Source organism: Podarcis tiliguerta, assembly GCF_965153285.1.
Source record: "Podarcis tiliguerta genome assembly, chromosome: 18".
In the NCBI taxonomy this organism is placed as follows: Eukaryota; Metazoa; Chordata; class Lepidosauria; order Squamata; family Lacertidae; genus Podarcis; species Podarcis tiliguerta.
In genome coordinates, this window is record NC_139551.1 from 4017922 (window position 1) to 4044412 (window position 26491).

Genomic DNA, 26491 nt, shown 5'->3' on the forward strand with positions numbered 1-26491 from the left:
GTCTGGAGGGTGGCAACACAAGAACGGGGCCTTCCCTGCAGTGGCTCCCCGTCTGTGGAACACTCTCCCTAGGGAAGTTCGCCTTGCGCCTTCATTATACACTTTTTTTTAAAAAAAAAGATATTTATTAAAGTTTCCAATATATTACAAAAACCAGAAAAAATGAAAAAGAATAGTAAAAAAAGGAGAGAAAAATACAAAATAGAAACAGTTAAAAGCAAATCAGTCTTTCATATCATATCTTTCATTCACTTGTTTCCCTGACCTCCCCACACCTCCCTTTCTTGCATTCCAGTTCAATTAGTTAAGTCAGCAAATCCTTTCCCTCTTTAATTTTATCTTAGTCCTTTATCTTAACTTATTATAGCTTTAAATTATCACCTGTTAATAATCCGTTTGTACATATCCTTAACATTGCTGCTAAAAAATCCCACTTAACTTCAATCCAGCATCATTCTAACATTCCTTAATTTTACAGTGTTTCTGTAAGTAGTCTTTAAATTTCTTCCAATCTTCTTCCACTGACCCTTCTCCCTGGTTTTGGATTCTGCCGGTCATTTCCGCCAATTCCATGTAGTCCATTATACACTTTTAGGCACCAGGCAAAAACGTTCCTTTTTAACCAGGCCTTTGGTTGATCCGATCCGATTTACATCCTGTGCCCTTTTAAAATGTGTTTTTTTTGGGGGGGGGGCTATTGGGTTGTTGTTTTTGTCTTGATTGTGTATTTTGTGGTTTTATATCTTGATTTTGTGCACTGCCCTGAGACCCCCGGGTATAGGGCGGTATATAAATTCAATAAATGATGATGATGATAGTGGCCTCCCAGCTATAACAGCTTTTTCTTTTCTGTCCCCTCGCTCACACAGATGACTGGCCGCAAAGGGCGCCTGGTGCGGCGGCCGGACGGCTCCGTCGTCTTCGAGTCGCGAGCCGAGCAATGCCTTTCCATCGACCACGTGAACCTCAAGGAAAAGGAGCGCTTCATGAATGGAGACAAAGTGAGCGCCAGGCAGGGCTTGGAGGGGCAAGCAGGGTGCTGGGACCGGGGGGGGGAGCGAGGGCAGTGGAGAGATGAGCCCAGAGGGCTGAGGCTGCAGTGGTTCCTCTCTGGGAGGGAACCCAATGAAGACAACTTGCCCTTGCTGTGAGCAACCCCCCCAAAAAAATACACCAGAGGCATCACACATTTTGGGGGGCTTGGACTCTTGTCTGGAAGCCAGCGCTCGCCTCTCCAGCTCCACTCGGGCTCGCTCAGAAAGCAAGGACTTGGTGAGGGTGCAGAGAGCCTCAGCTGGCGAGATGGCAGTCAGAAATAGCACACGGGTAGCGGGTTGCGCTGTGGGTTAAACCACAGAGCCTAGGACTTGCTGATCAGAAGGTCGGCGGTTTGAATCCCCGTGACGGGGTGAGCTCCTGTTGCTCGGTCCCTGCTCCAGCCAACCTAGCAGTTCGAAAGCGCATCAAAGTGCAAGTAGATCAATAGGTACCACTCTGGCGGGAAGGTAAACGGCGTTTCCGTGCGCTGCTCTGTTTCGCCAGAAGCGGCTTAGTCCTGCTGGCCACATGACCCGGAAGCTGTACGCTGGCTCCCTCGGCCAATAAATCGAGATGAGCGCCGCAACCCCAGAGTCGGCCACGACTGGATCTAATGGTCAGGGGTCCCTTTACCTTTACCTTTTACTTATACTCACATCCCACCCACCACTGGTCTCTCCCTCTCTCTGTCCCCCAGCTCATAGCAATAATATCCGAGGCCTCCAGCTCAGGGATTTCTCTCCAAGCGGACAGACGGGTAAAGAATCAGAAGAGGCGTGTCCACATGACGTTAGAGCTGCCTTGGAGCGCCGATCGAGCCATCCAGCAGTTTGGTGAGCAGGAAGCACAGCACAGATGCCCGAGAAAGCTCGTCTCTCGTTTCAGTGCTTCTACAATCTGAAGCAACCGCTGGCGGTGGTTTTGTGCAGTGCCAAAGTGACCTCCCTAGGGTGCAAGTCTGGGCAGCGTGTCTGGAGGTCCTAGGCTGCCTGGACGACAAGACCCCCCTCTTAGCCTCGTTGATGGGGTCCAAAGGAAAGCAGAGCAAGATGTTTGGCGCTGTGGGTTAAACCACAGAGCCTAGGACTTGCCGATCAGAAGGTCGGTGGTTCGAATCCCCGCGACGGGGTGAGCTCCCGTTGCTCGGTCCCTGCTCCTGCCCACCTAGCAGTTCGAAAGCACGTCAAAGTGCAAGTAGATAAATAGGTACCACTCCCGTGGGAAGGTAAACGGCGTTTCCATGCGCTGCTCTGGTTCGCCAGAAGCGGCTTAGTCCTGCTGGCCACATGACCCGGAAGCTGTACGCCGGTCCCTTGGCCAATAAAGCGATGAGTGCCGCAACCCAGGAGTCGTCCACGACTGGACCTAATGGTCAGGGGTCCCTTTATCTTTATCTGGCAGCTGGAGTTGCCGGAAGGAGTTGGACAAGGTGCCATCCACCTGCCTTAGGAACTCTGCTCCAGATCTGTGAAGGGTTTACTCCTGAGCCTTCTCGTGTAGATATCCCACAATGCAGCGGAGGTTTAGGATCAGAGCTTTCCTTCTCCTAGTTGGGCTCCCTTCCTACGTGCCCCGGTCTGCCCCTCACTCCTGCTGCTAAAACATGGGCAGATAGGTTCTTGGTGGAAAGCTCATCTCTTAATCCTCTAACAATGGAACAAAGGTGCCCTGCGTTCAGCAGGAAAAAAAATTACCTTCAAAAATCACTTGATTACGTGGGAAATACAGTGGTACCTTGGTCCTCGAACAACTTGGCTCCCAAACAAATCGGCTCCTGAACACCTCAAAGCGTTCCGGTTTGCGGACGTTTTTTGGAAGCCGAACGTCTCCTGCGGCTTCTGATTGAGTGCAGCCAATCGGACACCGCGCCTTGGTTTTCGAATGGTTTCAGGAGTCGAACGGGCTCTCAGAACGGATTTTGAGAACCAAGGTACCACTCTAGTGGATAGAGCTCAGATTCCCCGCTTGGCCAGGAAACTCCCTGTATGTTTTGGAACACAGCCTCTGCCTTTTCCGGCTGCGTCCCCAAACCAGTTGGGTCGGCCCGGGTGTTACATCGCTGGCTGCCCCACCCCTCGCTGTAGGGGGCGTTGAGAGCTAACCTTCCCTGTTTGGGGTTTCATTCCAGGTCGGACACACCGCTCCAACCAGGTATCTGCTCCGGAATACATCTTCCTCATCTCGGAACTGGCCGGCGAAAGGCGGTTCGCTTCCATTGTGGCCAAACGCCTGGAGAGCCTAGTAAGTCATGGTTTGCCCCTTCCGTGGAAGGGTTCCTGGGCCCTTTTCTTGCGAGGAATCCTATTCGGAATAAGGGAATTTCCCTTAAAAAAGGGAAACGTTGACAGCTATGACCTGGAGTGATGTGCCCTTCGCCGCTGTGCTTGTGGAGATCTGGGAAACATCTGACGGGCTGCTCTGGGAAACAAGGTGGGCCCTTTGGACGTGTTAGCGGAGAAATCCGAGGGCTCCCTTGGACAAAAAAACAAGGACACCAGCCAGGAATACCAGAGCAAAACAGCAGCCAGTAGGCTTTATTGAAGACTCTCACGACAGGACTCCCACCTGCCACCAGGTGAAACAAAATGGAAGCCCAGTACAAAAGAAGACCCCAACTTTTATTAGTTACTAATCCCCCAAACTACATCACGACTGCATCATGTAGTCTGACAAACACTGCCAAACTGGAACGTGTCCAGAGGAGGGCAACCAAAATGGTCAAAGGCCTGGAAACGATGCCTTATGAGGAACGGCTAAGGGAGCTGGGCATGTTTAGCCTGGAGAAGAGGAGGTTAAGGGGTGATAGGTAGCCATGTTCAAATATATAAAAGGATGTCACATAGAGGAGGGAGAAAGGTTGTTTTCTGCTGCTCCAGAGAAGCGGACACGGAGCAATGGATCCAAACTACAAGAAAGAAGATTCCACCTAAACATGAGGAAGAACTTCCTGACAGTAAGAGCTGTTTGACAGTGGAATTTGCTGCCAAGGAGTGTGGTGGAGTCTCCTTCTTTGGAGGTCTTTAAGCAGAGGCTTGACAACCATATGTCAGGAGTGCTCTGATGGTGTTTCCTGCTTGGCAGGGGGTTGGACTCGATGACCCTTGTGGTCTCTTCCAACTCTATGATTCTATGTCTACATCATTGACACATCACAAAAAGGAGGGGTTGAGGGAGGAGTTGTGGAGGTAACCTGACTATCTGGTCACCTGGCTGGTTCCTCCTTTCCCCCTCCCCATGAGGCATTTCCAGAGGACAAAGGGGATCTTCCCCCAGAGGGAAGATCTGATCATTGTCCTTGGTTCCAGTCCATGTTGAATCCACTCCCATATGCAAGTCCTTTGTGACCTTGATGGTCTTCTGTCTTGGACCATCAAGGTTGTCATACCAACTGGGCAGGGCTCCTGCGTATGTGCTGGTATGCTGAAGGGATTATGGCTGCCCTGTATCAAACCTTTCCCATTTTGTAGTCCTTCCTTCATGGAGGAAAATAAAAGTGGAACGGTGCAGATCCGATGTATGGTTGATTTTCTATGAATTTATAACAGAAGCGTAGCGTATGTCGTGCGTGTGTTGGGTTTGTACAAACTGAATGATGGGGGGTGGAGTTCCTGTGACACTTTCTTGGATGGGAAATTTACATTTCTTGCCCCGCCCTCTTTTGTCTCTGGCTGGCGTGCGGCCCTCGGAAGGGAACACGGCCCTTGTGGCTGAGAGAATGACCCACTTTGGGAGGTATCGCAGTTCAGGTCCTCTCTCAGTACTGCCTTAGATTGACCGACGTGGGCTGACTCAGTATAAGGCAACTTCCTGTGTTCCTACAACATCTTCATTGGCTCCCAGGACATTTCCGAGCACAGTTCAAAGTGTTGGTGCTGACCTTGAAAGCCCTAATCAGCCTCCGTCCTGTATCCCTGAAGGAGCATCTCCACCCCCATTGTTCTGCCCGGACACTGAGGTCCATCTCCGAGGGCCTTCTGGCGGTTCCCTCCCTGCGAGAAGTGAGGTTACAGGGAACCAGGCAGAGGGCCTTCTCGGTGGTGGCGCCCGCCCTGTGGAACGCCCTTCCAGCAGATGTCAAAGAGAACAACAACTACCAAACTTTTAGAAGACATCTGAAGGCAGCCCTGTTTAGGGAAACTTTTAATGTTTAACAGACTATTGTATTTGAGTATTTTGTTGAAAGCCGCCCAAAGTGGGCGGGGTATAAATAATAAATTATTATTATTATCTCGGTCACAAATTCACTGAAGCAACCTCATGTTGCCCTGGTCTCTTCCCCTTTCTGCACTGCTGGGTGTGTGTGTGTGTTGGGGGATAATTCTGAGCCTACCTTCTAAGACCGTCGTGAACATTAACAGAGAAGACGTAAAGGGCCGGATCCAGGGTTTCAGGGGACCCTGGTGGGCATACCTGGCAGCGGTTGGCAGCAGCAGCACTCCAGGTCCGTGCGAGAAGGTGGGACTGCCAGGCTAGGCTACTGCAAACATATTCAACATACTTCCTTTCCTTTTCTCTCTCTCTTCCCTTCTCAATAGGGTGCCTTAACTCACGGAGACAGGAGAGCGACTGAATCCAGAGACCTCAGCAAATACAACTTTGAGAATAAGGTGAGGGGCAAGTCGAGAAAGAAATAATAAATAAATAAATAAATTTTATTTATACCCCACCCTTCCGAGCCAAAGCTGGGCTCAGGGCGGCTAACAACAATCAAAACAATCCAACATTCTAAAAACTTTTCACCATAAGATCAATCAAAAACAAATTGATGGCAACCAGCAAGCAAGACCCTGTGCAGATTGCCAGAGGAGGGGGTCAGGCTGCGTCCTGACCAAACAGCTCTGTCTTACAGGCCCTGCAGAAAGATGTCAAGTCCCGCAGGGCCCTAGTCTCTTGTGACAGAGCGTTCCACCAGATTGGAGCCACAGCCGAGAAAGCCCTGGCTCTAGTTGAGGCCAGCCTAACCTCTCTGAGGCCTGGGACCTTCAGGATGTTTTTATTTGCAGACCGTAGGTTCCTCTGTGGGGCATACCAGGAGAGGCAGTCCCGTAGGTATGAGGGTCCTAGGCCGTATAGGGCTTTAAAGGTTAAAACCAGCTCCTTAAACCTGATACTGTACTCCACCGGGAGCCAGTGCAGCTGGTATAGTACCGGATGAATGTGATCTCGCAGCGACGACCCCATAAGGAGTCTCGCTGCGGCATTCTGCACCCGCTGGAGTTTCTGGGTCAGTCTCAAGGGCAGTCCCACGTAGAGCGAGTTACAATAATCCAGTCTGGAGGTGACCGTCGCGTGGATCACAGTGGCTAGGTCAGGGCGAGAGAGATAAGGAGCCAACTGCTTAGCTTGGCGGAGATGAAAAAATGCCGCCTTTGTTATAGCTGTAATCTGCGCCTCCATAGAGAGGGGGGTATCGAAGATTACACCCAAACTCTTAACGGACGATGCTGGCACTAGTTGCACCCCCGCAAGAGTTGGGAGTTGCCCCCTCAATCCCATATCGCCCCGTCCCAGACAGAGGACCTCTGTCTTCGAAGGATTTAACTTCAACCGGCTCCCACGTAACCATCCAGCCACAGCTTCCAGACATCTGGTCAGTGTTTCTGGGGCCGAGTCAGGGTGGCCATCCATCAACAGATAGAGTTGGGTGTCATCGGCATACTGATGGCAACCCAGCCCAAAACTCCGGAAGTGGAAGGGGGGGGGCGCTGGTCCAAGAGAATCTCTCGTGCCACCATAAAGCAGCCTTCGCCAACCCAGAAGCTCTCTCAGATGTTTTTGCCAATGGCTGCCATCAGCTGCACTGCAGAGGGTTGGGCTAGATGATTGCAGGGGGTCCCGTCCAACTTTACGATTCTGTGCTTTTTTTGGTTCTACATCTGGGAGTCACCATGTTGGCAGAGGCTTCCTTTAAAGACTAAGGGGGGAATTTTACATGACACCGTTACAGGGGGGAACGGGCACTTAACCTAACCCAGATGCCTCGAAAGTTGAGCCAACTTTAATCTGTTTCAGCATTTTAGCTCCTGTGTGTTTTAAAGCACGGCTGTGCGGTTTTTCCACATTTCATTGTTTTATCTTTTCCTAAACCGCTTTGTGGTTTGTTTGTTTTTCAAATTTAAAAAAATGAATGAAATAGAAAATAACCAACCTCCTAGAAGTTATCGGCAGGCGACAACAGCCACACCCCAGGAAGCAGCTTTTACCAGCTGACTAAAATGAGTACAGTGGTACCTTGGTTCTCAAACTTAATCCTTTCCGGAAGTCCGTTCCAAAACCAAAGCGTTCCAAAACCAAGGCGCGCTTTCCCATAGAAAGTGATGCAAAATGGATTAATCCGTTCCAGCCTTTTAAAACCAACCCCTAAAACAGCAATTTGACATGAAATTTACTATCTAACAAGACCATTGATCCATAAAATGAAAGCAATAAACAATGTACTGCACGTCACACAATCAATAAATCAGTAGCTGAACTGGGGTCCGCACAATCACAAAAGCAAAACAAAAAACAGAAGCAAAGAATGGAAAATGAATAGCCAAAACAGGCAGATCTCAGCGCAACATTCTAAACGGATGTGTGGCACTCAAAACGGAGCACGTTCGGCTTCTGAAAAAAGTTCGCAAACCAGAACACTTACTTCCGGGTTTGCCAGGTTTGGGTTCCAAGTTATTTGAGTACCAAGGCGTTTGAGAACCAAGGCACCACTGTACTAAATAGAGCAATACTACATATGAACGATCTAATAGCGCACAATGGAATTACAGTTTTCCTTGGGGCAGAATCTTGATTTGCTGGGCTGCAAATCAAGAGAGCCAGTGTGGTGTAGTGGTTGAGAGCGGTAGTCTTGTAATCTGGTGAACTGGGTTCGCGTCTCCGCTCCTCCACATGCAGCTGCTGGGTGACCTTGGCCCAGTCACACTTCTCTGAAGTCTCTGAGCCCCACTCACCTCACAGAGTGTTTGTTGTGGGGTAGGAAAGGAAAGGAGATTGTAGAGCAGTAGACTTGCAATCTGGTGAACCGGGTTCGCTTCCCCGCTCCTCCACATGCAGCTGCTGGGTGACCTTGGGCCAGTCACACTTCTCTGAAGTCTCTCAGCCCCACTCACCTCACAGAGTGTTTGTTGTGGAGGAGGAAGGGAAAGGAGAATGTTAGCCGCTTTGAGACTCCTTAAAGGGAGTGAAAGGCGGGATATCAAATCCAAACTCCTCTTCTTCTTCTTTTTCTTCTGCAGAGCATTTCATTTATTTATTTTGATGGGGCAAAGGGGGGTGGGTGGGACACCTGCACAGGGCCTGATCCTTTCTGCCCTCCTCCTCCTCCCCAGTACGGGTCCCGGGCCCTCGTCAAGGTCCTTCACACCATCAACAACCAGACGGAGAACAAAGTCCCCGTGCCAAAGGGGTACCCGAGGGAAGACGCTGCTTTCTTCCACGGTAAGGAAGCTGGAGGCAAGAATGCAGCTTGGGCGGTGTTTGTTGGGGCATCAAGGGAAACAGTTCAGCTGGTGCGCTTAAGGGCGCGAGCCGCAAGTAGGGATGGTCTGCCTCTGCCTCTTCAAAACCCCTTCTTCCTGGGACATAGGAGCTGTCGTGGACTGGCTGGACGCATAGGAACGCTGGGAGGAACCAGCTCTAGGGAAGAAGGCTCAGAGCCCAGGGATTGGCGGTGGGACGATCATGAGTGATCAGAGGGATAAGATCGGGAGGAGGAGTGCGGGAATGTTCAGGGTGGCAGGAGAGGATATATTGTTTATTAATATCCTTCCTGGGACACGGGTGGCGCTGTGGGTTAAACCACAGAGCCTAGGACTTGCCGATCAGAAGGTCGGTGGTTCGATTCCCCTAATGGTGGGGTGAGCTCCCGTTGCTCGGTCCCTGCTCCTGCCAACCTAGCAGTTCGAAAGCACGTCAAAGTGCAAGTAGATAAATAGGTACCGCTCTGGCGGGAAGGTAAACGGCATTTCCGTGCGCTGCTCTGGTTCGCCAGAAGCGGCTTAGTCCTGCTGGCCGCATGACCTGGAAGTGGCTGCGGACAGCACTGGCCTATAGAGTGAGATGAGCACACAACCCTAGAGTCTGGCAAGACTGGCCTGTATGGGCAGGGGTACCTTTACCTTTAAGCATACAAACATACATTTCATACAATCCTTAAAAGTGTTCAAACATACCTACACTCAATCCCACAGATAATTCCTTTTCCCATCACCATCCACCACCCCTCACCCCACCTTTGTGTTAGACTTCCAATCTACTCAACTGCAATTTCTTTCCACTTCTATTACTTTCTTTCACACACCTTTAACCTAATTTCATACTTCTTTTTCTATTACACATCGTTATCCATCTTATTTAGTATTTCAGTATTTGAAACGGATCTTGTTTGTTCTAACAGGAGTTCTGATTTTTCGATATGGTTTTGCAAGGTGTTTAAAAGATACTGGGCTTATTCATTTTTGTGACTTGGAACCAGTGAGTTTTTTGAGGGTTCAGTCGAGCAAGTGGTCTGCATTTGGGGCATGTGGGACTTCAGATTTATTTCCTTTTGCTTGCAAGCCAGTAAGAGGGTTAACACTGCTCTTTACTCCCCTCCAGAAATGAAGCTGAGTCTCCTCTCGGTCGGGATCGGCTGCAAAGAGATGCGGTACGGCTACGTGGCGGTGGAAAAAGGTAGGCTTCTGGCTGCGAGGGATTACTCAGCTGCGGTTTCTGCGTTTGCAGGGGGTAAGACTAGATGACACTTGAGGTCCCTTCCGACTCTAGGGACTCAGCTACGCTAGTAAAAAAACCCACAGCATTTTAGATGCATTATAAAATTGCAACACCAGGTGGCGCTGTGGTCAAGCAGAACTTATTCTGAAAGACAGAGCAAATGTGTGAAGCCCTCTACATTCACATGCTAGGTTTCCTTTTGAGGCGTTGCAGCGCACTGTCTCGGATCCGCTTCTTCTCCAGAAAAACAACCTTCCCCTGGGGTTTATTGTCGCCACACACGAAGCCTTTTGTCCCGTCATCTTCCCTTTGTGCTTGCATCTGAAAGTATATTGAACCCCAGTACGGACGTGTGTTTTCCTTGGCCTCAGCCCCCAGAATTCCCTGATTGATGCCTGCTTTTTGCAAAGCGGGAGGCAGGTCCACCAAGCCAGATCTCCGAAGGGTTGTGTGTATGTGTGTGAGAGAGAAAGACGGCTTTTTGTTTCCCTTACCTTTCTCGCCCCAACCTGGCCACAGTGATCCATGCGACGGTCATCTCCAGGCTTGACTACTGTAATTCGCTGTACGCGGGGCTGCCCTTGAAGCTGACCCAGAAACTCCAGCGGGTGCAGAATGCTGCAGCGAGGCTCCTCACGGGGTCTCTGCCATGGGAGCATATTCACCCAGTGCTTTTCAAGCTGCACTGGCTCCCGGTGGAGTACAGGGTCAGATTTAAGGTGCTGGTTTTGACCTTTAAAGCCCTTCACGGCCTAGGACCCTCGTACCTACGGGACCGATATGCCCCACGGAGGACCTTATGGTCCATACATAGCAACACCTTAGTGGTCCCGGGCCCTAAGGAAGTTAGATTAGCCTCAATCAGAGCCAGGGCCTTCTCAACTCTGGCTCCCGCTTGGGGGAACGCTCTGCCTCATGAGACCAGGGCCCTGCAGGATCTGATCTCTTTCCGCAGGGCCTGCAAGACAGAGTTGTTCCACCTGGCCTTTGGCTCAGAATCAGTGTGATTCCCTCCCCCTCTTTCTTTTTCCTTTCTCCTCCTATGAAGAGATTGCTCCCTAATTGTTTTAATGTTGTATCTTAATCTTTTAAATTGTATTTTAATCAACTTGTTTTTATGATTGGTTGTTAGCCGCCCTGAGCCCGGTCTTGGCTGGGGAGGGCGGGGTATAAATAAAATATTATTATTATTATTATTATTATTATTATTATTATTATTATTATTATTTCCACAGATTGCTCCATCAGCAAGTTCCTGAACCGCATCCTGGGTTTGGAAGTCCACAAGCAGAACCTCCTTTTCCAGTACTTCAGCGACACTTTCGACTACCTGATCGAGAGGGACAAGAAGGACGGCAAATACGACATGGGAATTCTGGGTAAGCATCCTCCAATTGAGGACACCTGCCAATAAAATCCTAGGCTCCATAACGGGATTTCTGAGGTCCCAGATCTCTGCCCCCAGTTTAGCCTTTACCTCTGTCAGTTAAGCTCTGCTGGACTGGGTGAATGTCCTATACCAGGGGTCTGCAACCCGCGGCTCCGGAGCCGCATGTGGCTCTTTTACACCTTTGCCGCGACTCCGGGGAGGGGAGGAGGGAGCATTGTGCGCCCCGACACTCCCCACTGTGGCGGGCACTGTGCTGGCTGTGACGTCACATGGGGGCGGTGCGTGCGTTAGTCACGCACCGTCCCGACGTCACCTTCCCGCCCGCCCGCTACATTGTAAGGGGCATGTACGCTGGTCACTGCATTGAAAGGGGGCATGTACGCTGGTCACTGTTTTGAAGGGGAGTGAAGAACACACACACACAAAAAAAGGTAACTTGTTAATTTAACGTTTATTTCTATGAGGAGGAGTAATTCTGAGGGGTCAAACAAAGAAATAATAAAAAAGTGACGAAAAAGTTATTTTTATAATGACGAGTTTTGCGGCTCCCAGTTTTTTTCCCTTCGGAAACGGGTCCAAGTGGCTCTTTCTGTCTTAAAGGTTGCAGACCCCTGTCCTATACAGTGGTACCTCTGGTTACAGACGCTTCAGGTTACAGACTCCTCTAACCCAGAAATAGTATCTCAGTTTGACATTATCTGTTTGATAATGTGTTTGATAATGTGTGGTTTACTATGCCTAATAAAGGATATTATTATTTTTATTAGTACCTCAGGTTAAGAACTCTGCTTCAGGATGCGAACAGAAATCGCACAGCGGCAGCAGAAGGCCCCATTAGCTAAAGTGGTACCTCAGGTTAAGAACAGTTTCAGGTTAAGAACGGACCTCTGGAACAAATTAAGTTCTAAACCCGAGGTACCACTGTATCTAGGTGAAAGGGACACAGTTGGCGCTGTGGTCTAAACCACTGAGCCTCTGGGGCTTGCTGATCAGAAGGTTGGCGGTTCGAATCCCTGCGACGTAGTGAGCTCCCATTGCTCTGGTCCCAGCTCCTGCCAACCTAGCAGTTCAAAAGCACGCCAGTGCAAGTAGATAAATAGGTACCGCTCCGGCGGGAAGGTAAACGGCATTTCCGTGCGTTCTGGTTTCTGTCACAGTGTCCCGTTGCGCCAGAAGCGGTATAGTCATGCCAGCCACATGACCCGGAAAGCTGTCTGTGGACAAACGCCGGCTCCCTCGGCCTGAAAGCGAGATAAGCGCCGCAACCCCATAGTTGCCTTTGACTGGACTTAACAGTCCAGGGGTCCTTTACCTTTGCCTTGCCTGGAGTTCTATGATTGGGCAGAGGAAGCCAAGACAGCCAAGAGGGGAGACTTTGAAAGATTTCTTGCACACAAACAACACCGGAGACCCAATTGCGGTTCTGACTCCTTCCCGAAAGCTTGTAAGAATTAGCAGTATGCAGTGACCTCTTGCTGCTGTGGATTAAATTTCCACAGCCTTCTCCTAGCCAGCCTGAGCCCTGAGGTCAGGGACTGTCATCTACCCGTGTCTTTTGTTGGCTTAATAATAATAATAATGATAATATTTATACCCCACCCATCTGGCTGCGTTTCCCCAGCTACTCTGGGCGGCTTACAACATATATAATAACACATAATAATATGGAGAAACGTTGAGTGTTATAAGAAAACCGGACGAGTGAGGAGGAGGAATTGTAGATACAGTGGTGCCTCGTAAGACGAAATTAATTCGTTCTGCGAGTTTTTTCGTCTTGTGAACTTTTTCGTCTTGTGAAGCACCACTGTGCATTGACGGTTTCCCATAGGAATGCATTGGCGTTTTTTTTAAAAAGGCGCAAGAAGTTTTCGTCTTGCGAAGCAAGCCCATAGGGAAATTCGTCTTGCGAAGCAACTCAGAAAACGAAAAACTTTTTCGTCTTGCGAGGCATTCGTCTTGCGAGGTACCACTGTATACAGTTGCAAATAGAATATTTTAAGTGCATTATGCAAACGTGACACTAGATGGCGCTTGCGAGCTGATGGCAAACGCAATATATTTTTCAAAACCATTTTTAAGAAAAAGCATTTTTACAGTGTTTCTTTAAAAATCTGTGTAGATTGTGCCTGTAATGATGAGAGGGGCAGTGTGCTTTGTGCAAGGGGTGGGGGAGGGGCGTCTTTCTCAGTTTCTACACTGCCATTTCCAGCTGCTGTCAGGGGCGGCGGGCAGCGTTAGACGGTAAACTCTCCGCCTGGTGGTGTGACATGGCAGGGGAGCAGGTTCTGTCCAGCTTTCTACATCTTCCCCTCTTTCTCTCCCCGCCAGACCTGGCCCCCGGCATCGACGAGATCTACGAAGAGAGTAAGGAAGTTTTCCTGACCCCAGGGCACCCGCAGGACGGGCAGGTGGTCTTCTACAAGGTAAGAATGCAGGACCAGAGATTTACAGAAGATTGGAAGAAGTACAGTGGTGCCTCGCAAGACGAAAAGAATCCGTTCTGCGAGTCTCTTCGTCTTGCGGTTTTTTCCGTCTTGCGAAGCAAGCCCATTAGCGGATTAGCGCTATTAGCGGTTTAGCGGCTATTAGCGGCTATTAAAGGCTTAAGGAATTAGCGGATTAGCTGCTAAAAGGCTATTAGCGGCTTAGATCAGCTGATAAGCGGCTTAGATCAGCTGTTAAGCGGCTTAGGGGCTTGGGAAAAAGGGGGGGAGGGGAAAAAAAAACCCAGGAATCGCAAGGCATTTTCGTCTTGCGAAGCAAGCCCATAGCAAAATCGTTTTGCGAAGCACCTCCAAAACGGAAAATCCTTTCGTCTAGCGGGTTTTCCATCTTGCGAGGCATTCGTCTTGCGGGGCACCACTGTATATGAATTATTTGAAGAGCAACTGTAATCAACAAATTACGCTAGTAGGATTACAAGAGGTTTTGTAAGGAGAAATATACAAAGTGTCACAAAGTATAAAAAGATAGAGATATTGGTTATGAGTTTGAAATGTAATAGGGAGGATAAGAAATGCATAGATGGGAAAATTTTCAGACAGGATTGATGGAAGTCCAAAATTTGAGTAAGATGTGAAAGTATGTTTAATTACTGTTGAAAATGATATGTTAAAAAAACTAATTAAAAATATATTTTTAAAAAAGAAAAGAATGCAGGGCAGAAAATTCCCATCTTCGTAAACTGCCTCTTCTGTCCGCCCCCCCCCCGCCTCTCTCATTTTATCGTCACAACAACAACACCCCCGGTCCTCTCTGGACAGGGAAGGGGTTCTGCAAAAAGTCACGCCTGCCTTGGTGGCAGCAGGAAAGCACACCGAGGGTTAACTCTTCATTAGCCAAAGCAGAATCTGCACAGGAGAGTAAGGCCCAGTGAGCGCAGCGACTCATCCCTGGCCGTGGGAAGCCCTTTTTTATTTATTTCCTGGAGGCTTCATATCCTGCCTTCTCACGGCACAGATAAGGACGGCTCCGTCGGCACAGCAGGAGGCTCTTTGATCCTCAAGGTTGCGGGTTCGAGTTCAAAAAAATCCTGCGTTGCAGGGGGTGGACCTAGATGACCCCCATGGACCTAGATGACCTCCACGGGGTGGACCTAGATGACCCCCACGCTCTGCAATTCTAATAAATCAGGACCGGAGCTACCTTTGAGCCACTTAACTCTCTCTTGAGACCAGGGCCCTGTGGGATCTGATTTCTTTCCGCAGGGCCTGTAAGACAGAGTTGTTCCACCGGGACTTTGGCTCAGAATCAGTTTGATTCCCTCCCCCTTTTTCTTTTCCTTTCTCCTCCTGTGATGAGATTGCTCCCTGATTGTTTTAATATTGTGTCTTAATCTTTTAAATTGCATTTTAATCAACTTATTTTTATTATTGGTTTTTAGCCGCCCTGAGCCTGGTCTTGGCTGGGGAGGGCGGGGTATAAATAAAAATTATTATTATTATTATTATTATTAACTGAGCCTGGAGCTCGGGCGAAGGACTCTTGCCTCCTGCACCGGCAGCAATACCCCTCCCTCCTTGTGCCCTTGTAATTCTTAATTTCCTCCCCTCGTTAGATCAGCGTCGACAGAGGCCTGAAGTGGGAAGAGGCCTATGAGAAATCCCTGCAACTCACAGGTCCTCAGGATGGCTTCTACCTGTCCTATAAGGTGAGGTTGCTTAAGGGCAATTTGTTATTATTTCAGGGCGCAGCCTGACTCCCTCCTTTGGCAATCTTTACAAAGCTTTAGTTTATGGTTGCCATCAATTTTGATTTTAATTAATTTTGTAATGTTGCACTATTTTAGTGTTCTTAGCCGCCCTGAGCCCGGCTTCGGCTGGGGAGGGCGGGATATAAATAAAATTTATTATTATTATTAAGGGCGAGGATGTTGGAGATGTAGCAGGAGTGTTTCCAGTCTCCCCTCCGCGCAGCAGGCTAGCTTCTCAGCACCCTCTCTCGCTCACACCTCTGTTCAGGCGAGCGAGAGACTTTTCTAGAGTCCGTGGAAATGTTTCCAGGCGGGAGATTCCTCTCCGGATGCCCGACAGGGCGAATGAGGGGTGTGAGGAGGGCCAGGAGCTAGGCAGAGAGGCTGGAGGAGGGTCGCATTAGGTCCTTCGCTCCCTGGTCCTGAATGGGGCGATGTCAGCATCGCCCTTGAGCCAGTGCCACCAACTGGACTCATCCACTTCAGCCCCGACTGGGCTAGGCGAGCTGGGTAGCACTTCCAGAGACCACCTTCCTCACAGGAACAGGTCTAAGTGCTGTGGACTCACAACTCAGAGCTGTGAGCACCGCAAATCACTTCACCAAGAAGACAATCGTTGTACAGCAGAGTACAGCAGAGCATAAATCACTTGGACGACAGCGCTGAAGAATATCTTCTTTTATTCACTAACAGCTACTGTATTATACAAACTATATACAAATGGAGGTGCTGGACTGCACTGAGTGTTACAGCTGCTTTCTGCAGCGACCTTATCTACACAGAGATAACACTCAGTCTTTTCCTCCCTGACTGACTCACTCACTCACTGACCGAGTCACTCACTGACCGACTCTCTCTCTCACTGACCGACTCTCTCACTGACTCTTTGATGTGGTGCTGGAGCAGAATATGTAGAGACCAGAACACGCCTCCTCCTCTCTGCAGAATCAGCAGACTGCTCAAGAGATTCTTGGGTATGGGAGGGGTGAAACCTGAAGGACCAGGTGCGCAGCCTGGTGGTCATTTTGGACTCCCAGCTGTCCATGGAGGCGCAGGTCAATTCTGTGTCCAGGCAGCTGTCTACCAGCTCCATCTGGTACGCAGGATGAGACCCTCCCTGCCCACAGCCTGTCTGGCCAGAGTGTTGCATGCTCTGGTTATCTCCCGCTTGGACTACTGCAATGCGCTCTCCGTGGGGCTGCCTTTGAAGGTGACCTGGAAACTGCAGCTAATCCAGAATGCGGCAGCTAGACTGGGGACTGGGAGCGGCCGCCGGGACAACATAACACTGGTCTTGAAAGACCTACATTGGCTCCCAGAATGTTTCCGAGCAAAATTCAAAGTGTCAGTGCTGACCTTGAAAGCCCTACAGGGAACCAGGCAGAGGGCCTTCTCGGTGGTGGCGCCCTCCCTGTAGAACGCCCTCCCACCAGATGTCAAAGAGAAGAACAACTAGCAGACTTTTAGAAGACATCTGAAGGCAGCCCTGTTTAGGGAAGCTTTTAATGTATTCCTCTACTGCAGCCCTTGTTTTGTTAGTCCCGAAAGGGAAAATGAGTGAGGTCCCAACCAAAGAATGGCAGCTTAAAATTGATAGAATATGCACAGCTTGCGAACCTAACATATAGACTAAGAGAACAAGAAGAAGATTGGAAAACGTTTATTGAATTTATGGGTGGTGAATTGTGTACAGCTGTAAACGCTGGCAGCATTAAGATAAATTCAACAGGGTAAATAAGTTTTGATGGATGTAATAATAGAATACAGAATGGTTTATTTTATGTAAAATATGCAGGGATTTATGGCATGCAAAATGAACCCTGGAAAGAGAAGAAGGGAAGTTGTTTATGTTTTAAGGTTGTTTCAATGAGTATTCCAAAATATCAAACAGAAAATTTAATTAAACACACACACAGAGAGAGAGTGTAAGCCCACAGACTTCCGACCTGATAGCCACGATGCAAAAGGAAAGAGGGACTGAGGAGGGAGAAGGAAAGCAGAGCGAGTCGGGCGCTCGCTCCCAGCAGTGATTTCTTTATTATGGGCATGTGTGTGTCCTGGAGGGGGACTCCGGATCAGGCCAAAATACGGGGCGTGTCTGTATAAGAAACTGTGCTTCCTTGTCCAAAGTTGACCCCCCCCCAACTTTCCCGGCTGCCTTTTGCAGATCAGAGGCCAGCAGTACACCTGCGTCCTGGCTGAACAGAGCAAAGGAAGATACTTCACCCTCTACAAGCCGAACATCCGCAAGAACAGCCAGCCGGAGACCTTGGAAAGTCTCCTCAAGAAGTACCGACGGGTGAGTCTGGCAGCTGGGTGCCCCTCTGGGTGGGGGAGAAAATCTGGCTTGAGAGCAGGATGTGGGGGGAAAAGGACCCGGTGGTCTTAGCACACCGCAAGCTGAATTTGAGTCAGTTGCGTGATGCAGCAGCAAAACAATAGCCAAGGCTATTCTAGGCTGCAAGGGTGTCGCTGTGGGTTAAACCACAGAACCTAGGACTTGCCGATCAGAAGGTTGGCGGTTCGAATCCCCTTGACGGGGTGAGCTCCCGTTGCTCGGTCCCGTCTCCTGCCAACCTAGCAGTTCGAAAGCACGTCAAAGTGCAAGTAGATAAATAGGCACCACTCTGGCGGGAAGGTAAACGGCGTTTCCGTGCGCTGCTCTGGTTCGCCAGAAGCGGCTTAGTCCTGCTGGCCACATGACCCGGAAGCTGTACGCCGGCTCCCTCGGCCAATAAAGCGAGATGAGCGCCGCAACCTCAGAGTCGGCCACGACTGGACCTAATGGTCAGGGGTCCCTTTACCTTTACCTTATTCTAGGCTGCGTCAACAGAAGTTTAGTGTCCCAGGCAAGGGATTGTCCCACTCTATTCTGCCTTGGTCAGACCACACCTGGACCACAACTGTGTCCAGTTCTGGGCACCACAAATTAAGAAGGATATCGAGAAGCTGGAGGGTGTACAGAGGTTGATCTGGAAGCCAAGCCTGATGAGGAACGGTTGAAGGAGCTGGGTGTGTTTATCCTGGAAAAGAGGAGACCGAGAGGAGATAGAATAGCCATTTTCAAATACAGTGGTACCTTGGTTCTCAAACGCCTTGGTACTCAAACAACCTGTAACCCAAACACTGCAAACCCGGAAGTAAGTGTTCTGGTTTGCGAACTTTCTTCGGAAGCCGAACGCGCTCCGTTTTGAGTGTTACGCTTCTGATTTGAGTGCCACACATCTGTTTTGATGGTTATTTGTTTTGTGGTTTTGTGTCTTTTTTGTTTGGTTCTTGTGACTGTGTGGAACCCAGTTCAGCTACTGAACTGATTGTTTGTGTGATTGCAGTACATTGTTTACTGCTTTCAGTTTATGGATTGATAGTCTCGTTAGAGCCAGTGTGGTGTAGTGGTTAAGAGCGGTGGACTCGTAATCTGGGGAACCGGGTTTGCGTCTCCGCTCCTCCACATGCAGCTGCTGGCTGACCTTGGGCTAGTCACGCTTCTCTGAAGTCTCTCAGCCCCACTCACCTCACAGAGTGTTTGTTGTGGGGGAGGAAGGGAAAGGAGAATGTGAGCTGCTTTGAGACTCCTGAAAGGGAGTGAAAGGCGGGATATCAAATCCAAGCTCTTCTTCTTCTTCTTCTAGATCAGGCGTCCTCAAACTTGGCCCTCCAGATGTTTTTTGAGACTACAATTCCCATCATCCCTGACCACTGGTCCTGCTAGCTAGGGATCATGGGAGTTGTAGGCCAAAAGCATCTGGAGGGCCGAGTTTGAGGAAGCCTGCATTAGAGAGTAAAATTCATATTCAGTTGCTGTTTTAGGGGCTTTCAAAAGTCTGGAACGGATTAATCCATTTTGCATTACTTCCTATGGGAAAGCGCGCCTTGGTTTTGGAACGCTTTGGTTTTGGAACGCTTTGGTTTTGGAGCGGACTTCCGGAACGGATTAAGTTTGAGAGCCAAGGTACCGCTGTATCTGAAAGGATGGAGCGAGGTTTTTTCCCTTTTGCTCCAGAGCGCAGGGCCTGAACCAGTGGATTCAAATGACAAGAAAGGAATTCCCGCCTTTATTATTATTATTATTATTATTATTTAAATTTGTTAGTTGCTTTATCTTGCCCAGGGCAGCCCAAAGCAACTTAGAACCAGCTGAAACATTAGGAAGACCTTTTCGAGGGTGAGAGCTGTTCAACAGTGGCTGGGCTGACCTTGCCTCTTCTTCGTGGCAGCTTTTTTGAACAGAATTTGGACTTCCCTAGCTGCGGTCCCTGCATTGCACGGGGCTGGACTAGATGAACTTTGGGGTGCCTCCGATGGCTCTGTGATTCACGGTCTCCCTCGCTTTGCTTTTCCCTCAGGTGTTGCCGGAAGAAGCCAAAGAGCACTGGGAGAGCAGCTACGCTTTTTCGTTGGAGCACTGCAACCACGCCGTGTGGTAAGTCCCTTGCGGGGGAGGACTGCCCTTCGGATCAAATGGGGAACAGCTTCACAAAACTCGGCCAAGCCCCCACCTGCCTGCCCCACTTGCTTAGGGGGTTAGAGCCTGCCCCACTTGCCTGCCCCACTTGCTTAGGGGGTTAGAGCCAGCGTCCCTCCCAAGTCTATGATTCTAGCAAGTCCGGAGCGTGGATTTGCTGCCAGCTCCATCTTGGCCTGGTTTGCACCTAATCATGCTAAACAAACCATGGTTATAGCTGAGGCGCCTTACGAACAATCCAATAATAATAATAATAATAATAATAATATCAAGGCATCAGGTGCAGAGTCCTATTGATCATGAGACACGAGATCTTTCGTCTCTTTCATCTTTACTCATCCCATAAATCGTTGTTTCATAAGTAAAGTCTCTGATCTCCAGAAACTGCAGGTGATCAAATAATAATAATGATAATTTTATTATTGATATCCCGCCCATCAGGATGGCTTTCCCCAGCCACTCTGGGTGGCCCCCAACATAGTGTTAAAAACAGAATCAAACGTTAAAAACATGCCTAGACAGGGCGGCTTACAGCATATATAAAAACATAATCAAGCATCAGACATTGAAAACTTCCCTGTACAGGGCTGCCTTCAGATGTCTTCTAAAAGTCAGACAGTTGTTTATTTCCTTGACTTCTGATGGGAGGATGTTCCACAGGGTGGGCACCACCACTGAGAAGGCCCTGTGCCTGGTTCCCTGTAACCTCACTTCTCGCAGGGAGGGAGCCGCCAGAAGGCCCTCGGAGCTGGACCTCAGTGTCCAGGCTGGACGATGGGGGTGGAGACGCTCCTTCAGGGATACTGGGCCGTTTAGGGCTCTAAAGGTCCACACCAACATTTTGAATGGTGCTTGGAAACGCTGCTTTATTACAATTGCAGGCAAATTCCGCTGCATGTTCTCTCCCAGGCCGTAATCCGACACTCTTTGCCACTGGTTAGAGCTCCCCAGTTTCATAGAATCATAGAAGAGTTGGAAGAGACCACAAGGGCCATCGAGTCCAACCCCCTGCCAAGCAGGAAACACCATCAGAGCACTCCTGACATATGGTTGTCAAGCCTCTGCTTAAAGACCTCCAAAGAAGGAGACTCCACCACACTCCTTGGCAGCAAATTCCACTGTCAAACAGCTCTTACTGTCAGGAAGTTCTTCCTAATGTTTAGGTGGAATCTTCTTTCTTGTAGTTTGGATCCATTGCTCCGTGTCCGCTTCTCTGGAGCAGCAGAAAACAACCTGACTGTGCCTGACTGACCCTCTTCTCTTCCTCTTCCCCTGTCCTAAAAAAACCAACCCTCCAGGAACCGGAACTGCAAGGTGGTTCAGGAAGGGAAAGAATGCCATCAGGGGACGCGGCTCCGTCATTACCATATGCTGTGCGGGGCCCTCCTGAGAGTCTGGAGCCGGATCGCCAGCGTCATGGCCGACATCACAAACACCAGCTACCTGCAAATCGTCCGCCTCAAGACCAAGGAAAAGAAGAAGCAAGTCGGTGAGGAGACGGTGGGGGTTTGGGCGTTTAGCTCAGCGGTTTCCCCAACCTTTGCCCGGGGGGGGGGGAGGGTGAATGCAGCCCCTTCGGTCCCATCAACTCGAACCCTGTCGCCCAGCAAGCCTGCCATATATATACAGTGGTACCTTGCAAGACGAATGCCTCGCAAGACGGAAGAGTTTTTTGTTTTTTGAGTTGCTTCACAAGACGAATTTCCCTATGGGCTTGCTTTTTTCTTAAAACCTTCAATGCATTTCCTATGGGAAACCGTGCTTCACAAGACGAAAAGTTCACAAGACGAAAAAACTCGCAGAACGAATTAATTTTGTCTTGCGAGGCACCACTGTATATATATAACCATTTATTCAAAGTTGTATTTTGCACGACCCGGCAAGGAAAGCGATAACGCAGCGAGGCGCAATTGCATGTTCATTCGGAGCCCAGGGAAAACAATTTGTTTAATTTGGCGAAACCAATGGACTTGATCCAGGGATATCGGCTCTGCAAAGACCGATAGTCATTTGTTGTTGTTGTTGTTGTTGTTGTTGTTGTTGTTGAGTCGTTTAGTCGTGTCCGACTCTTCATGACCCCCTGGACCAGAGCACGCCAGGCACTCCTGTCTTCCACTGCCTCCCGCAGTTTGGTCAAACTCATGCTGGTAGCTTCGAGAACACTGTCCCACCATCTCGTCCTCTGTCGTCCCCTTCTCCTTGTGCCCTCCATCTTTCCCAACATCAGGGTCTTTTCCAGGGAGTCTTCTCTTCTCATGAGGTGGCCAAAGTCTTGGAGCCTCAGCTTCAGGATCTGTCCTTCCAGTGAGCACTCAGGGCTGATTTCCTTCAGAATGGGGAGGTTGGTTCTTCTTTCAGTCCATGGGACTCTCAAGAGTCTCCTCCAGCACCAGAATTCAAAAGCATCCATTCTTTGGCGATCAGCCTTCTTGATGGTCCAGCTCTCACTTCCATACATCACTACTGGGAAAACCATAGTTTGGTTTTTTGTGTGAGAGAGAGAGTGTATCTCCTTGGCAACTGACAGGAGGACGTTCGATGAAAACACGAACCTATTTTTATTGACGTTCACGCCCAGTGCAAAGCATCTATTGTGCAATGCACCGGGACAAAAGAAAAACAATCTAGAGAAGGAACAAAAAGGGGTGGGGAAGAGAGAGGCAGCGTGAAACAAGATCTTAAGTCTTGAGCGAAAGGGACTAGACCAGCTGAGTGGGGAAGGGGGGTCCTGGATGCCCAGCCTCCTGGCCACTGACTCCGCCCCTCTCTCTCCACCCCCCCCCCCCAGGTATCAAGATCCCAGAAAACTGCGTCCAGCAGGTGTTGAAGGAGCTCAAGCAAATGGACACCAGCGTTAAGCAGAAGCAGAGCCAGGCTTTGCTGGCAGCGGCCTCCGCGGCGCCCAGCCTGCCCTACGCGCTACTCCCCCTCGACCGACCGCCCACGCCCCCGGGCAGCAGCTTCCTGCCCCAGGACGAAGTCTTGGACTTGACCTACAGCCCCGCCAGCGACGGGATCCCGGACTTCTGGACCGAGGTTGCTGCGCCGCCACCGCCGCAGCAGCCCCCCGGCCCTCCTTATCATTTCAACTTCCCCCTGCCCTTTGACGGGGCGTCCCTGGCGGCGGGAGGCTTGCCCCTCGCCGGCTCCTCTGCCCAGCACGAACCCTCGCCGGCCCCCCAGGCCCACGCCGCCGCCCCCCCGCCCCCAGACAGCTTCTCCCTGCCCGACCCGGACATCAACTACAAGGAGCTCCTGGAAGAGATGTTGAGCTCGCTCAACGTGGGGCCCGAGGACAGCGCCCAAGGGAGGCAGAGCGTCATTCAGTACCACCCGGGGCAACCTTTCCCCACGTTCTACGAGGACGACGGCAGCTGAGCGGCCGGCAAGGAGCGTCGGGCGTGGCGTGGCAGGGACACCCCTATTCCCCCCGCCCAGCCCAAGGGGGGTGCGGAAAGGGGTGGGGAAACCCCCATGCAAGGTTTAAGGTTTGGAACGGACCACTCCTCTGTCTTTTTTTTCAAAAATAGGAATGGCGGGGCAGAGAGTTCGGAGCGGGAGCGAAAACAGGAAAAGTTTTATTTATATATAATTATACAGTCACCTCTGTACTGAAATTTTTTTTATATATCTCTATAGATCCGTAAAAGTGGAGTTTTTTTTGGGGGGGGGTCAGTGGGAGGTGTTGCGGCGCCTAAACCGGGAGTGAGAGGGGGCAAGGTTGTAGGTCTCTTCGAACCGCCCACCCCCCAGGCTGCACTCCCCCCTCCTTTTGCCCCTCTGCAAACTACTGAGTTTGGAAAAGTTGGGATCTTTATATTCTTCTCTCCTCCCCACGTTCTACCCAGTGAGATCGGAGAGGCGCGCCATTCGAACCCACCACGCCGAAAGCTTTCCGGGTGGTCCCAACTTGGGTTTCCCCCCCTCTGGCGGGTTGTTTTGCACAGGTGCAGGGTTCGAGTGACGCTGCACAGCCCTGCACGCTTCTGGTTCTGAGCAAAAAGGGGGCGGGGGAATTGCCTTGCAAGTTTCTAGACCTCGTGGAGGTAGGGAAACACTTGAATGTGGGTGGCAGAATTTCTGGGGTCCTCCCTGTTTTCCTGTGCCTGAGGCTCAGCGCCTATTCCCAGCCTGCATCCATTGGACTACAGATCCCACCAGCGCCTGGCGTCTCACAGCCAGGCGCCGATGGGAATTGTAGTGCAAAAAACAGAGGGGTTAGCGGAGTAGCTAAGAAAGGCTCATCCTAGCAAGAGCATCTTAGCTGTGCAACAGCATGCAGAATTTCTCTCCTGAGTTGCGGTCATTTTTATTCCCTTGTACCGAAACTACGGGGAGGGAAGGAGAGGATGGATTTGCCAGGACAGCATTAAACTCTCGGCTCACGGTGGACGAGGAAGAGGGGGCTCGATCCGCTCAGCCCAAAAGAAGTTCCCGTCAGGCCCAAGCAAGGGCGGAGGTCACCCGTCAGGATTTTTATTTCGGGAAGTGGGGTTCCAGGTCAGGGGCTGCCAAACGTGAGGGTTATATAGGTTAGCTCGGAATTTATAGGAAAACCGTGATTTTTCTGATTACCCCCCCGAGAACATTTATCTCCTCTTTCGGAGAAAACTACCACCATTTCCGTATGGAGGTAGGAACCCCCCCCAAAAAATAGTCTTCAGGGAATCTTGAAGGTGTTATATCCCATAATAACCCAGCTCAGTGCTCCAGATGATCTGTGCAGAGATGGAGCCTTGTCGCTGGAGAACAGCTCCTTACCTTCCTGGTTTATTCTCATTTATGCAAGTGGTTTGGAGCAGCCCACTCGTCCCCCGTCCCCCCCGTCAGAAACACCCCTACCTCCACTTCTTAAAGAAAAAACCCCTCACCTTCTCCCAAGGAGGCATATATATGTCACCCTCTACCTCGTCCCGGTAACAATCCATGCTATCAGGGTGGAGTTGTCTTCTGGCACCTGCTTTCAGTTTTAAGTTTTTGAAAATGCCTAGGCAGGGCTCTAGCCCTCGTGGAGGTTCCCTGAGCGCTGGCACGGGCCATGGACTTCCTCCTTTGTCATTGGAGGCATATAGTTCGTTAATAATTGTCTCTTTCCTCCTCCCTCCGGAGCAACTTTCCTTTACTGCTGCTGCAGTTGCCCCTCTGCTCCCGTCTCTCTTGGCGAGACGGAATCGCCCATGGGGTGGGGATCTCAATATCCCCCACGCAGATCCACAGCGCTCAGAGGATCGCCACGGTTTCACAACGCCTGCTACTTCATGCATTCTGATTATCGGTCCCCTCCCTCCCCGTCGTCTTTAAAAAAAAAAGATTTTTTTAGTCCTCATGACTCTCACAAGCTTTGCAGGAAAGATGGGAATCTAGAAGGAAGGAAGGGGTGGGTGAGGAAGTAAAAGAAACATAGGAAGATTTGCTAGGCAGCTCCAGTGTCCCCCAATTCCCCCTGGCCAGAAGCAGAGGAACGAAGCAATTATGCAAAAAGAGAAAGAAACTATGCAAATACGCTGTTTTGCAGGCAGCAGGAGGGATTTGGTTTTCACCGAAATTTCCACCCCGATTTGTTTAGCTCTCGAGGGTGGAGACCACATTCTCATTTCCCCATCGCAATCGCCGTTTAAAGATTTTAGTAGCCATAAGCGAATCCCGGCAGCCTGCTTTTAGGATTCATTTCCCAAAAGGGGTTGGGTTGGGGGGGCTTAAAAACTCAGGAAAGAATTGGAGGTGTGCTCAAGTTGGGGCTCCCCCCCCCCAATAGGAATATCTCAGCATTGTTATGTGGTTATTTTATGGTGGTTTAATTATTTTTTCAAAAAGTAAATAAATCTGTATTTCCCAGGGCAGTGAGACTCCCTTTAAGGAGATACGACCCTCTGTACCCTCAACCCTCCCCCTTTTGTCAGGAAAACTTAATATGTAACAACTACTTTTTAAAATAACTAAATTATTATGCTGTTTTTTTGTTCTATTGATTGTATTTTTGAAATGGAAAATCTCTTCCCCCTTCCTGGTTGGCACTTTCTAACCAACTTCCTTTTTTGTCAGCTTATTATTTTGTTTTCTATGGATATTTATAATTAATTCAAAATTGTGTAAATATATATATGTAAAAAAAAAAAGAGGGGGGGTGCCTGCGAATAGGAAGGGGGAGAAGTCTTTACCCGTTTTTTGTTTCGTTTTTGTTGATGAGGAAATGTGCCTTTTAACTCGTGATTCTGGAATTTTCTACCGAAGGATTAAAACGTTGGCATTTCAGCTCCGCGAAGAGGTCGGCTCTCGAAATTTGTGCGCGCATGAGAAAAACGAAAGGGTGCGTTTTGTATGTTTTTGATTCGCTAGATTTTTTAAAAAATCCCTTCCCGTAAAACACCCAACCTCTCTTTAGAAACCTCCAGCGGGAGGGAGTCCACATTCTCAGATCATGAATCGCACTGCCAAACAGGTTCCAAATAGTTACCGTATTTTTCCCTCCAAAAGACGCACCAGACCACAAGACGCACCTAGTTTTTGGAGGAGGAAAACAAGGAAAAAAATATTCTGAATATCAGAAGCCAGAACAGCAAGAGGGATCGCTGCGCAGCGAAAGCCGCAATCCCTCTTGCTGTTCTGGCTTCAGCGATAGCTGCGCAGCCTGCATTCGCTCCATAAGACGCACACACATTTCCCCTTACTTTTTAGGAGGGAAAAAGTGAGTCTTACA

The 26491-nt window shown here is 49.7% G+C and overlaps 1 protein-coding gene and 1 long non-coding RNA gene across 4 annotated transcripts in view; one reads left to right on the plus strand and one right to left on the minus strand.

Moving 5' to 3' along the window:
• Window positions 1-26050, plus strand: part of SBNO2 (strawberry notch homolog 2) — a 116824-nt gene extending 90774 nt beyond the window's left edge. For all 3 annotated transcript variants that reach the window (XM_083421370.1, XM_083421369.1, XM_083421371.1), the window contains 13 exons: window positions 870-1001; window positions 1736-1871; window positions 3167-3279; window positions 5574-5645; window positions 8364-8472; window positions 9631-9705; window positions 10983-11126; window positions 13466-13560; window positions 15195-15287; window positions 17497-17628; window positions 19676-19752; window positions 21093-21283; window positions 22583-26050. In XM_083421370.1, the coding sequence (XP_083277496.1) occupies window positions 870-1001; window positions 1736-1871; window positions 3167-3279; window positions 5574-5645; window positions 8364-8472; window positions 9631-9705; window positions 10983-11126; window positions 13466-13560; window positions 15195-15287; window positions 17497-17628; window positions 19676-19752; window positions 21093-21283; window positions 22583-23172 (1959 nt within the window). In that variant the 3' untranslated portion in view covers window positions 23173-26050. The remainder of the gene's footprint in view (window positions 1-869; window positions 1002-1735; window positions 1872-3166; window positions 3280-5573; window positions 5646-8363; window positions 8473-9630; window positions 9706-10982; window positions 11127-13465; window positions 13561-15194; window positions 15288-17496; window positions 17629-19675; window positions 19753-21092; window positions 21284-22582) is intronic.
• LOC310668661 overlaps window positions 1-26491 on the minus strand; it is a 120240-nt gene that overhangs the window by 30008 nt on the left and 63741 nt on the right. The gene's annotated exons all lie outside the window — the stretch shown is intronic.